We start from the raw sequence: 13,838 nt of genomic DNA on the forward strand, positions 1-13,838 counted from the left end.
AAACTTGACCCCTTTTTAGCCTCTGTTTATCGCATCTTGGATTTCCTTGCTAATCTTTTTCAGAATGGTGCTAGTACCTTGATCATTAGGGTACAGTTAGCAGAAATTTCAAATTACCATACAGGGTTGAATGACACACCGATTGCTTCTCACAAATTGAGCAAGGCCTTTTTGAAAGGGACACTCCTTCTAAAGTCTCTTTTTAAAGTCCCTACTCCTCCATAGGGCCTGAATTTGATGCTGCAGTCTCTTAACACAACCTCCCTTTGAATCAGCAGTTACATGTGACCTTAAATATCTTTCATGGAAAACTGTCTTCATGATTGCCTTACTGTTCTGCAAGAAAAATATCTGAGATCCAGGCATTGTCTTCTAAACCTCCATACTTGATTTTCCATAAGGACAGAGTGACTTTACGTACCAACCCATCCTTTCCTCTGAAGGTGGTGTCAGAATTCAACATAAATAGTTCTATCAGTCTGCCAGTATTTTTTCCTAAATTTGCCAACAAAGGAGACTATATTTTGTATTTACTGGGTGTTCATACACAGTCTCATTACTATTTGCATAGAACAGAAAATATCAGGAAAACAGATCAACTGTTTTCTTCCTTTTCTGTACCAAAATTGGGAAATTCAGTTTCTAAAACTTCTCTTTCAGAGTGGTTAACAAATTGCATTTTCTATGACTATAATAAATTGGGCATTACTCTCGCACATCCTTTGAAAGTATACTCCACTAGATATGTGGCTACAGCCACAGTTTTCCAATCTGGGATATCTATGGATGATATTTGTGCAGCAGCAACTTGGGCTACTCCTCACACCTTTATTGCTCATTACAAATTGGATCTGGTGTCCAGAGGTAGGGCATTATTTGTTTCTATGGTGCTCAGAAATATCCTTCCTTGAGTCCAACCTGGATTCAAGTAGATAGGGATGCTGTCCCATTTGTGAGAATAGAATGAAAATTGACAACATCAGATAAAGAAGTTATGTACTTACCATCATGTTCTGTCTGTGTTGTCGATCTTCATTCTCTCCTCACATCTCCTCCCACTTACCCCCTTCCATGATTTCTGGAAGAATGAGCAGTTACATGGTCTCTGATTAGATACATTTATACGTTTACATGGCTTTGGATATTGCTTTCCATTTTTATCTCTATCCTTTTACACCTTATAGGAACAAACAAGATCTGAGGTATTTTTGCAAGGTGCATTGTGGGTAAGGGAGAAGCTCGGGAGATCTGGTGGCTGCGAGCTGTAGCATCGGCCTAGTCAGATCTGATGGATTGGATCTGAATCAATTTGTGAGGAGAGAATGAGGATAGACAACACAGATGGAACGCTATGGTTAAGTACATAACTTCTTTTTCTTATGCCCTTCTCCCAATTTACATACCTTCTGTTATTCAGATTTTTTGAATCTCCACTTATGTCACTGTCTTACTAGTTCTTTTGTCATCTTTTGCTGTTTCTCTCATGACTTTTCCTTAGCATGCTGTCCTCTCATGCGCCTTTCTCTTTTATATTGTGATCTATGTCTGTGTTGTGAATATTATATGTACTTCATATACTTAGGTTCATAGGCTATTGATCTGTGAGCATCTTAAGAAGCCTTGCTCTGCATTCCTGTGGTAAGTATTTGCCCATATATTTTGCAATATGAATCTCCAAACATGGGACATATAATTATATGTTGGGTACTTGCATGTTTCCCTATCCATGAGGGCCATCACTGCTAAACCAGTGATGAATTTGCAGTTACCAATCCATTCTTCCAAGTTACATTTGAGTAGTGTAAGAGAGGAGGGATGCAAGTTTCATAGAAGTGGTATTCTCTGTGATATATAACGTGCCCCTCCAGCATTTTTTGTTAATCTTGCAAAAGAAGTTGAGATCCCTTGAATGGAAGTTTCTGATACTACTGAACTTTCAGATGTGTAATAGGTCTGATAGAACAGGGTATGTCGAGGCTACATAAGGCAGAGGTCACCTCTCAGTAGCCTGTTTGATACCAAGAAGAAAGACAAGACTTTGAGATAGTCTACATAGTTTTTATGATTCGGGCCATTTCAGCTATGACAAGTATTTAGGCAGGTGTATTCTGAAAGGGGCATTGTACTCCATGATAGTAGATAATTATATTAAAATAAATGCAGCGGGTAAAGGAGGGATAGACAGTGATATCTTAACACTGAGGCTTTGGGTGTTATATTGGTGGAGAACTGTTGTCAGCCAAATAAGTGCTTAGTGCAGAAGAAGAATAACGTCCCTGTATCTAGATGTCATACCCTTCAGTGTAAGCTGTGCATTGAGAAAGAACTTCTTTACAGTAGTAGTTGCGTGTTGATCAAAGGACAGTTTATTGTCAGCGTAGCTTCCTAGCACTCTTAACTACAGGATCGTTTTTCAGGGGGATGTCAATATGGTAGCAGCAAAGGGAATCATACTTGAAGGATACAGTTGTACATGACATAGCATTTTTTAATCCATGGTTTTGTCACTTATTATTTGTTTGGGACAGGCCCTCTTGTAGGATCATGGTGTCGTCTCAGAGTTTTATGACGACACAGATTTGCAGACTTGGTCAGCCATAATCCATTAACATTAGCTTGGACTTCTAAGAAGTAAATGCCAAAGAGAAGTGGCTCAAGGCCTGAACCATGGGGCCCTCCAGTAATGGCAGGTCTTTTGGAAGAAATGCCACCCATCCTTAATTTCTGTGTTCTGTGTGTGAGACAGTTTCCATTTAGTTACATAAGGGTTGATATTTAGTTGGGAGAGTTTATCTGTGATGCCTGAGTGTGGGTTGGAGTAGCACTCCTTTGCAAGGTCCAGAGAGATACTTACTAATGTTGTGGATACTGCTTACTAATTTGTTAAATATGTGGTATAGGAAACTTAAAAATGTTATGTTTACATTACTTCAGTGACCACAATACAGTGTTTTGTGATTTATATCTTTAAGATGGCTGTTTCTTGTGCTGTTTTTATAGTGTGCAAATGTCTTTATGATATCTCCACTTTAATTTCTTATTTGTACTGTTCATACTTTGCAGTGTTTAATTTTTGTCTCACTGTTTTTTAAAATATTGGCATCTGTATTTGTACTTGGAAGATTTTTCACCCCACACGTCTATTCTAAAGGGACTACACCTATGTAGAACTTCCAGGTTAATAAACAAACAACACATAAATGAATAAGTTGCATCTTTCTTGAACATTTGTCATATGCTGTGCATTACTTTCATACCTTTGTTTTTGTGTTTTTCAGGCTGCACAAAACCTAATAGTCCTAGCACGGGAGGAGGCAGGAGCAGAGCAGATTTTCCGAAGTGATGGCACACAGCTGCTGCAAAGGATGCTGAGGACTGGCAAGCCAGAGATGGTGTTGGCCGCTCTGAGGACACTTGTGGGTCTGTGTTCTAGCCATCCATCCCGGGTTAGTGCACACATTTCATGTACAATACATTATTATCAATATCTCTCCTGAAATGTATTTATCAACACAAGTGGTAAGTTTCCTCCATGTGCTCCAGTTTTCTCCCACATCCCAAAGACATGCCATAGGTGGATTGGACACTAAATTGGCCCTAGGCGTGAGTACGTGCATGTGTGTGCCTTCCATGGAAGGTTGATTGCCAGGCTGGCAACTCGACACCGTAAAACTCTACTACCAATCATGAGTGGACAGGTGATCTACTGTGGCCACCCCCTAACCGGGAAAAGCTGAAAGAAGCAGAAGAACATAAGTGCTACTCTAGTTGTAAATAATGTATGTGGGAAAGTTTGTTTCAGAAAGTAAGTGAATGCTATACAAGGGAGAATTGACTATTTAAGACTTTGTTGGAGGAACTTTTTTGAATATTAAATGCAACAAAAGCATGGTGTTGCCCACAGTATTATTGTATTTCATGTCTTTTGTGTAACTTATTTTCTTAGAACAAAAATAACTGAAATTGGATTAATGTGTATGAGATTGTGTGAGGTATTTGCATGTTACACTGCTTGAAGGCAGTGAAATAGAGTCATAGGGGTGAGAGGAGTTCTATTCAGAATACATGTTTCTGCTGAGGATACTGTGTCTTGCTATCAGCTGCATTTAGATCACCTAGCTGAAAGATATCCAAGTACAGCACAACTTTAACTTATTGGATTTGGGATTGTATAGTAGTTTAGACTTTGAATTGTATCTGTGAACTCTGAACATGAGCTTTCAGTTCTGATGCGCCTCATTCATTTGTACCTCAGTCTGCAGTCATCACTTGAACCATGTGCTTGTGTCCAGGATCATCTGCTATTTGTATTCCTGATCATGTGTAGTAGTTTTAAATTATTTAACCTTCACCCAGTCCTTGACAGTGGATTCGGTTCCGAACTTCGTAACCGAGACGGACGTTTACTTTAGCTTTCACTTTCCAAACTCTCGAGCCAGACTCTACCCATAATGTTCTTCTTAGAAATTACCTCAGCTCTCATCTGCTGCTTCGCAGACCATGTGTGTTCCTTCATTCTCTCGAGCCTTGGCTTAGTTGTTTGTCAGTATTTTCTCATTTTTTTACTCTTCCTTTTTTCTAAATTTTCCTCTTTACATCTCTTCATAATTCCTTCTAATTTTATCCACTCCTCCCCCTTTTTATCATAGCTAGTTTCCATCTGTCTTTCTTCTACCACTGGTAGACTGTCCAGTACCATTGTTGGTACTCCTTTTTACTCCCTTTAAATACCTTTAAAGGTATTCTTTCATATCATCGCTGGTATTTTTCTGTTCCTCTATTTTCTATTTCTATTTTCTATTTAAAAAAAAAATCTTTGTTTATCTGTATTCCTTTCACCCTTTTCTTAGTGTGACTGCCTTCCATCTCTTAAGGTGGAACAACAGGAGAAACTTTCTCCTTCTAAACCCTCTAAGGGCACCTCCGGATTCAGGAGGTGTAAGAAATGTGTGGGCAGTACGCACAATTCAGATGGGCATACCCTGTGTGTGTATTACCTTGGAAAGATACATTTACAGGAGAACTGTGCAATTTGTCACAGATTTATAACCCATACTTTAACAGAAAGGAAAAACAAGTTAATCTTGAAAGGACTACTTAAAACTGGATTTGATGAGGCCATTTCTGAGTCCAGAGAGAAAGCTGATAATTCATCATCTTTTTCTTCTTCACCAACCTCAAAGAAAAAGCCTTCCTTGGTTCCAAAGTCCTCGGAATTGTCAAGGAAAATACATAAATCTTCCTTGGTACAGAAGAGTTCATCTGCACCAGAGAATTTGACTGCATCCACTACTACCACTACTACTACTACTACTACTACTACTGTTACTACTAAGCTGGCTTTGGAGCCGACAGCTTCTTCATCGGTACCTACTGATGCATTGATCCTGAAGCAATTGGGGCCGCCTCCTCTCCCAAAAACTTTCTAGTCTCCATCTGTGGACCCATTTAAAGACACTCTTTTTGTGGAAGTGAGACACCCTAAATCTCCTTTCACAGCATCTGTTCGATCTACTAAGAGTCTATCAGAGGCAGATATTATGAGACTGGTAGATCAGCTACCAGTGGCGAGGAGATTGTCCTCAGTTCCGAGCTACACTGACGTCGGAACCGTTTATCCTATGACACCTCCATAGCTTCCAGCTCTTGCTGAGTCTTTGGAGCACTTGATCCCAACTCTCCCTGTTCCAACTTTCTCTGTTCCTGTAGCATCTTCCTCTCCAGTTCCATGAACTGCCTTGAGTTGCTCCGAGCTGTCGGCATCAGAGACCTCCCAGGGTCGAGACTCTCTAGCCGGGTCTGAGATGCATGGTGCCTTTTCGGTTCCATTGGAACAGTCTATGCCTCGCGGTGCCTCGACCTTTGTAGAGTCAACCCAGGTTTCTGTACTGGAGGCAGTCTCTGTGCGGGGTGTGAACCCGGTTCCAAAGGAGTCTATTTTGGTTCCAGGCTCCCACTCCTCTATGGGGAGGCGGGCCAGCCTTCCAGATTATGGAGAAGGCATTGTCTGCTGGAGACTCACAGTCCTTGCCATCTCTGTCAGGACAGATTTCAGTATCGCCTCGACCTGATCTACCATCAGTCTCATCTCCGGAACAGAGGGCACAAAAGTCTCAGGTAGCTCCTACCTTGGTATTCTCTTCTTCGGATACTTCCCCAGATCATCCCCCCAAGGAAGTCCCTGCGAAAAGAAAGTGCAAGGTGATGCACTTAGACTCCCCGGAAGAGTCTTTCATTGAAGATACTGATTTTGATGAAGTGGAAGGTTCCTGTAGGTCACCCCTGATGATGTTTCCTTCAGGAACATCCTAGAAATCCTGAAACAGAGGCATGGCTGATCCTTCTCCCAACTTTCCTCAGAGGAGTCTGTATACCTGGAGGCTTTTGTCTTCAACCCTCTACCTCTTAGATCTCTCCACCTACTGATGTTCTCATTAAATTGATCGCTCAGCAGGTGTGGAAGATGCTCGCTGCCATAGAACCAGTCCTTAAGAGACTTGATCGAGTATTATCAGCCTCTAAGGAGAAACCGCATTGGGCCGAAGGTATTCCCGTTGACACCATGGTGGTAGTGGCAGCCACCAAGAAGGAACTTTTTGAGGAAAGTCATACTATCCGTTCTCCTAACAAGGGGTCTAGGACTTTGGATAGATTCAGGAAGCACGTTTATCCTTCCAGCAACCTTTGCTGTAAGGTCCTTGAATTATCTGGTGCACTTTACATGACTTCAGCGGGATCTGATCAAAGAGCTCTCAGATACCCTTGAAGGAGCAGTAGCTAAAGGAGTACAAGATAAAGTTACTTCTCAGCTTGCTATCTTAGAAGCAATTTCTAATTCGTACATGAGGCTCGTTGCCCATGCAGCCGAAGGGACGACTAGGGCAAACTGGTTCAGGCATAGCTGTAAGAAGGCATTTCTGAATGCACTTGTGCAACATTGCGGGGCCATTTAAAGCATCATTCGTCAATGCACCATTTGACGGATCATCCCTTTTTGGTCCCAAAGTAAAGGGTACCCTAGCCAGATGTGAAAAGGATGGTAAGACCCTTTCTGCCATTGGCATACATTTCTCCACTACTCAGAGACCATACTCCAGGAACCAGAGGAGTGTGAGACTGTGGTTTAAAAAATCCAAAGGGCCTTTCCAGGATTCATGAGGCAAGGACTTCTCCCAGGGCAGAGGAGGAAGCAATGGTAGACACTGCCCTAGAAGTAGAAATGGACTGCAAAATCAGGGATCCATGGAGTCCTCCTTTGGAGCTTCCTACCAGCACCCCTGAAGATTGCCCGCCTCTGGAGGCAGTCAGGGGACGGTTCTGTCTGCACCAGTCTGCCTGGCAGTTGTTAACAATGGACAAATGGGTGCAGGGAATTATATCCAGAGGTTACAAAATCCCCTTATCACAACCACCAAAACCCCAGAAAAAACTTCCAGACATATGCCACCCAGTCTCAGGGAAACAGCAGTTGTAGAAATTCAAAAACTGCTAAACAAAAGAGTCATCCAGAAAGTCCCACCAGACCAGAAAGGATCCAGATTTCTTCCATTCATGGAAAAAGACGAATGGATGTGCTCTGTCGATCTCCAGGTTGCTCATTACCACATAAAGATGGAAAAGAGCTCCAGGAGGTTTTTGCGCTTCTGGCTGGGAGACGGTCATTTCCATTTCAGAGCACTGCCCTTTGGACTCACGACAGCCCCCAGGGTGTTTACCAAATGCATGGCAGTGGTAGCAGCTCATCTAAGAATCCAAGGGTTTAGAGTATTTTCATATCTCGACGACTGGATCCTAACTGCTGCCACCAGGTGTCAAATAGAATGGGCAAAAGATTACACCATACATCTCTGTACATCTCTAGGAATAAGTATACATTTTGAAAAGTCCAGTCTTCAACCCAGTCAACATCTGGATTTCATTGGCGTTCACTTGGACACTGTCTCGGAAATTGCATCTCTCCCTCAAGACAGGCTACAATGTATAAGATCCCAGGTCGGTCAATTATTACACAGCAACAAGGTTCCAGCAAAGTTAGTTCTTCAAACATTAGGTTCCATGGCAGCAGCAGTCACCTTAGTTCCCTTGGCGAGGTACCACATGTGGATATTGCAATGGCTATTAGCGTCACAATGGTCTTTCGTACATCAACCAATGTCTACCCCAATTCTGATTACTGATCGCTGCAAACATGACCTGATGTGGTGTCTACACTTAAACCAGATTCTCTTCGGGAGTCCCTTCATTCTCCCCCAGCCCCAAGCCATAGTGACCACGGATGCTTCCCAAACAGGGTGGGCGTGGCATTATGTGGGCAGGACAGTCCAAGGCATGTGATCCCAATTGGAGGCCAACTTGCACATTACTGTACTACAGATGAGAGCAATGCTGTTAGCGTTGCAAGCATTCCAGCATGTCCTCCTTGTAGGAACAGTAGCAATTCAGATGGACAGCATGTCAGTAGTCCAGTGTATAAACAAACAAGGGAGAGCCAAATCTTACCCGTTGTGTCGAAAAGTGCTCAGAGTTTGGTAATGGGCGATTTCTTCCAACTGCTTTCTCACAGCAACGCACATTCCGGGGAGGTCCAATGTGATAGTGAACAAATTGAGCAGAACTATTCTCTTGCCTCATGAGTGTTATCTCAATTCAACAGTGGCGAACAACATTTTTCACCACTGGGACCAACCATGTTATGATCTCTTTGCCTCTCCTCTAAACAAAAAGTGCAGAGGTTACTTTGCCCTAATCCCCCCTTAGGGGGAGTCACCCAGAGACACTCTTCACGACTGGCTTCCTGGTCTGCTCTATGCCTTTTCCTCAATTTCTTTCATTTCACAGTTCCTGAATAAACCCAAAAGGGTGGAAAACTCAATAATCCTCATTGCCCCCTTCTGGCCTTGACAAGTTTGGTTTCCCTTCCTGTGGCCTCATTTGGTTCAGAAACCATGGCTTCTGGACCCAGTTCCAGATCTGCTGTCTCACCCAGATGGCATGGTGCCTCCAAATCTCCAAAACCTTAAGCTCACTCCGTGGCTTCTCCAGTTCCCATGATTGCCAGGCATCCTTCTCTTTTCTCACCTGTCCGACAAATTATTATCGCTCATCAAAAATAGTCTACAAGTTATACCAAAGCAAATGGGAGAAATTTGCTAGATGGGCTCTAGACAATGAAATAGATCCCTATTCCAGTCCTATCCATAAAGTATTAGATTTTCTAGCTTCACTGTACCTTGTCGGGTTCCTCTGCTTCTGCAATTAAAGTGCACCTAGCTGCAATTTAAAACTTTCATGTAAGACTGGAGGGTGCTCCTCTAATGTTACACAAATTGTGTAAAGGCTTCCTAAAATGCCTCTTGATGCTTAAGGCCTCCTTTTAAAGAACATTTTCCCCCTTTGGGATTTAACTGTGGTTCTTCAGCCCCTAACCAGAAACCCTTTTGAATCATCAGCATCTTGTGACTTGAAACATTTGTCTTGGAAAACCTTATTTTTGGTGGCTATCACTTCTGCCCGAAGAGTTTCAGAACTTCAAGCCCTATCATGCGAACCTCCATACTTAATTTTTCATAATGATAAAGTTTTGCTTCGAAGTAATCCTTCCTTTCTGCCCAAGGTGGTATCCGAGACTAAAATTAATCAGACTCTACAGTTGCTAGTCTTTTTCCCTAATTTTTTGAACAAGGAAGAATATCCTCTCCATTTACTTGACATGCACAGACAACTACATTTTTATCTTCACAGAACAAAAGTATTTAGAAAATCAAATACATTTTTTGTGGCATGTTCCTCCCTCCATCTAGGTAACCCAGTTGTTAAAGTTACCCTAGCCAAATGGCTTAGAGACTGCATCACTTGCATCTGTCATTCTAAAGGGCTCCAGCTCCCTAAAACAGTTCAAGCCCATTCTACAAGAGCAGTAGCTATGTCTGCAGTAGCTATGTCTGCAGTCTTTCATGCCAGAGCTTTCATGCAGCAGCCACTTGGTATTCTCAGCATATCTTTATCGTTCATTACAAATTGGATCAGGTCTCAAGGGGACGAGCATTCTTTGTCTCTATGGTCCTGAGGAATATTCTTTTGTGATGCCTCCCGAGGCTAAAGTAGCTGGGGACTCTGTCCCACTGTCAGGGATTGGGTGAAGATTGACAACATCAGATAAAGAAGCTATGTCTTACCATAACGTTCTGTCTGTGTTGTCGATCTTCACCAATCCTTGACATCCCCACCCTCCATCCCCCTTCCTGAGACTTTTAGTAGACTGAATTTGGCCATTCACTAGTTTATCTGTAAGGACTCTGATCTGACCTCGGTGAACTTAACTGTCATTTATCCATGACCTTTCACGTCCATCTGCTACTCTTTAGCAAACTCGATCTGAGGTGATTTCTAAGAGGAGCATTATGGGTAGAGCCTGACTCAAGAGTTTGTTGAGTGTGAGGTAAAGTAAACGTCTGTCTCAGTTCCGAGGTTCAGAACTAAACCCACTGTCAAGGATTGGTGAACATCAACAACACAGATGTAACGTTATTGTAAGACATAACTTCTTTGTACCAGCTTTCAGTTAATCAGGTTGGACCATGCATGTTAAAAGTCTTTCTCTTGCATACTTTTGTTCAGGACTGAGAAGGATTTTCAGAAGAGCGTTCATTTTGCTACAGAGAGAAACAAGTGGACAAAAAGAGTAGTTGGATTAAGTAGCATTTTATTTTCCTGTGAGATTTGTTATGGGTCTTTGGGGGACAAAGGAATTATGATGTAGCTTGGAATATTGTATGTGTGCTGCTGACTTAATGTGTAAGGAGTAGTGTCTCGCTTGCATCATGCACCTGTTAAAGTGAGTTTGCACAGCGGGTTTGTAACCCTTGAACTCCATGCCTAAGGCTCTTGAGTGTTAAGGATGCATATCGGATTGCTGCTGTTTTGTGCACCATGCTTCCAGGCTCAAGTATTAGTGTTGAATATTTTGTATGTTATGAAACTGGCAGTATGTCAGCATATAAAGTAACATTAATTCCTGCCTTGTACACTCTGATTATATTTCTACTTACTATGCTGTTTCCCTTATGTAACCATTTTAGTGCATTATTCTGTGGTTATGTTTGAACTAACTTTCATATTTCCCTTCTTTATCCACTTTAGTCTAATAATTTTCAAAGTGAATATATTTTCTCACAGAATTTTCAGCTTTTACATAATATTTAATATAATTAGTTAATGCATAGACCTGCATACTGTTTTATTAGAGGTGATGTATTGTTTCATAAGACAGGTTTCTTTTAATAGGTTAAAATCAACTTGTCTTCCTTTAAATGTTATTTTATAGGTTCATATGAGGTTACTAGGCTAATGTCCCTAGAACCCTTACAAGCCTAGACATATTTATTACAAGTTGTCCCAATTGTCAGTGGTTAGGTGAGTGAAGTTCACAGAGATAAGGGTCTATGGTAGTTAATACCGACTTCCTCTGTCCAGGAGGGACATGGGTGCCACCCCAGGAGTGAATTTGTTGTCAGCCATCCATTGATTTAGGTTGTGTTTGAAGAGGGTTGGGGAAGCTCTCTGTTTCATGTGAATTGGAAGCTTGTTCCAGAGAAGTGGCAGTCTGTGAGAGATGTATCTCTCTCTCCAGCATGACCTGTTCATGTCAGAGACTAGGTTAAGATCCCTTCGGCAAGTGACCCTCTTGCAGTTTTATTTACGAATGTGTAGCATTTCCATCAATGCTGGGTCAGAGACTGTTCTGTAAGCCAGGCACAAGTCACCCCTTAGCAATCTGCAGGAGATTGAATACAGAGACAGGGCTTTCAGTCTTTCCGCGCAAGATTTGTTTTGTGTACCCTTTAATTTCTTGTTGAGAAATTTCTGGTCTCTCTTCTGGCTGATATGACATATGAAGTTACAGATGGCCTACACCCTCCTCTATGCAAGACTTTATTTTGCTGCACTGCCTACCTTTGTGCAATCACAATATTTGTCTTAATTCATACACTCTGCTGTTAAAATATGTTGGTATCTATTATGTAGCATGCAGCAGGGATTCCATACTGGATTAAGAACTATCCTTGCAGTGTGTTACAACAGCACAAAGAATGGATTACTTATAGTTGATGTCTTTACTGACATGGCTTGTTCCTTTGAACCACTAAACTGTTCTCTTTTACTCTCTAAACTTGGAAAAATAATTTTAGACAGGGTGTTTTTATTTGGTTTCAGACCTATTTAACCGATACAGCCATTTGTGTATTGAAGCTTCACACTTGGATGCTGAAATATCCAAGCAATGTTTTGAAACCTGTATTATTCTCCCTATTCCTTAATAACTTCAAATAAGAAGTCAGGATGCTCAGCCCAACATTGTACACAGATATAATATCAAATTCAGACAAAACATCAGCAATGTTACAAAACAAAACAAAACAGTGTTTGATTTCACTGCACTTGGAATTAGGTACCTTACAGCAAACTGACAATCAGTCCCAAAATGTCTGCTGTTATGATCTTTATAATATCAGCTGTTAGATGATGCAGCCATCCATTTAAATGACCTGTGGAACAACATAATTAGCTATCTTACTCAACATACATACTTTGGACTGTATATAGATCAAGCTCTTTTCTTAGGAACATGGCTGCAGGAAAGCAGTACTGCCAATGTAAACTTGGTTATAAATCACCAGCCTACTGTCCCTGAGCCAGGAACAACCTATGGTAAACTGTGCTCCTACTAAAACTCAGATATGCCCTGTCAGTAATATCTCTGAATTCATCTCGGAGTACTGCTTGTCTTCACACATCTCTTTATAAAATATACAAGCGTGTCTTTCTAGCTGATCGCATAACTCACTACTTATCTTATTTAAAAATACAACTGTTCATCTGTAACTACAAGAAGGACCCTGTTGTTAGCCACTCTCATATATAAATTACTAGACCTTTATGAATTTCCCATATTAGCTAATAAGCTGTCAATGAAAACTTGAAATTACTTTGAAACAACCATGAGGGGTAGCTACACACTGTCCACTATTTAGAGTTGTCAGTGAAAAGACTTTCTTCAAAACTGCTCCTGCTGTTGGAACCATCTGCCTTCAGAAATTTGAACTCAGCAAACTGACTTGGTTTCATACAAAATTAGAAGGTTATCTATTTTCAGAATACAAGTGCAAGTGATTCAGAGGTACCTGATAACCGAATGGAAAGACCGAAACCAAGTGCATACAACGTACTGCCAATATAAACTGACGGATTTGTTCTAATATAGTCTTAACACTACAGTTTGCTTGATATTCATTGTGTTTCACTGTTGCAGTCCTAACCAATGGGTTATCCGCTCCCAGTAGCCCTCGATTGGCCAGAATACCAAAGGTAAGTAAATATGACATTGGCTGTCATCGGTTGCAAAGAACGTCAGGACGTCCGATACAAAAGGAGGCAGCCGACGTCACTTCCTCAGTCTTCCTTGCCGTGGAGCCCGAAGCAGAAGCATTTCTTTCATGAGTGCCGGTTGGCAGTTTACCTTTTTTGGTTTCCGACTACAAAGTTGAAGTCCACTACAGCTAAGTACCCCATTGGGGATCCTCCTTTCTTGCCTTAACGAATGTCAGAAAAGGTTAATAATTGTCTTACCTGTGGAAAGCAGATTCCCCATAGAGATTTTCATTCCTATTGCATTATTTGTTTAGGCCTTGACCACGACGTTCCTAATTGTGATCTCTGTGCCTCCTCTAATCCACATACTATTCGTCATCGGACTAAGCTTTTAGCTAGACATTTTGGTGTTTGGCCTAAGTTTGTCGGTATGGCATCCACTGGTCTTCAGGCTTTGGATATCCCCAAGA

General features: G+C 41.5%; 1 protein-coding gene across 2 annotated transcripts in view; it reads left to right on the top strand.

Moving 5' to 3' along the window:
* The window catches only part of UNC45A (unc-45 myosin chaperone A), a 1,636,854-nt gene that overhangs the window by 367,335 nt on the left and 1,255,681 nt on the right, over positions 1-13,838 (top strand). For both annotated transcript variants that reach the window (XM_044078271.1, XM_044078272.1), the window contains one exon: positions 3,279-3,446. In XM_044078271.1, coding sequence (XP_043934206.1) covers positions 3,279-3,446 — 168 coding nt within the window. The remainder of the gene's footprint in view (positions 1-3,278; positions 3,447-13,838) is intronic.

This window comes from Protopterus annectens, chromosome 7.part0, assembly GCF_019279795.1.
Source record: "Protopterus annectens isolate FY-2018-M chromosome 7.part0, PAN1.0, whole genome shotgun sequence".
Taxonomy (NCBI): Eukaryota; Metazoa; Chordata; order Ceratodontiformes; family Protopteridae; genus Protopterus; species Protopterus annectens.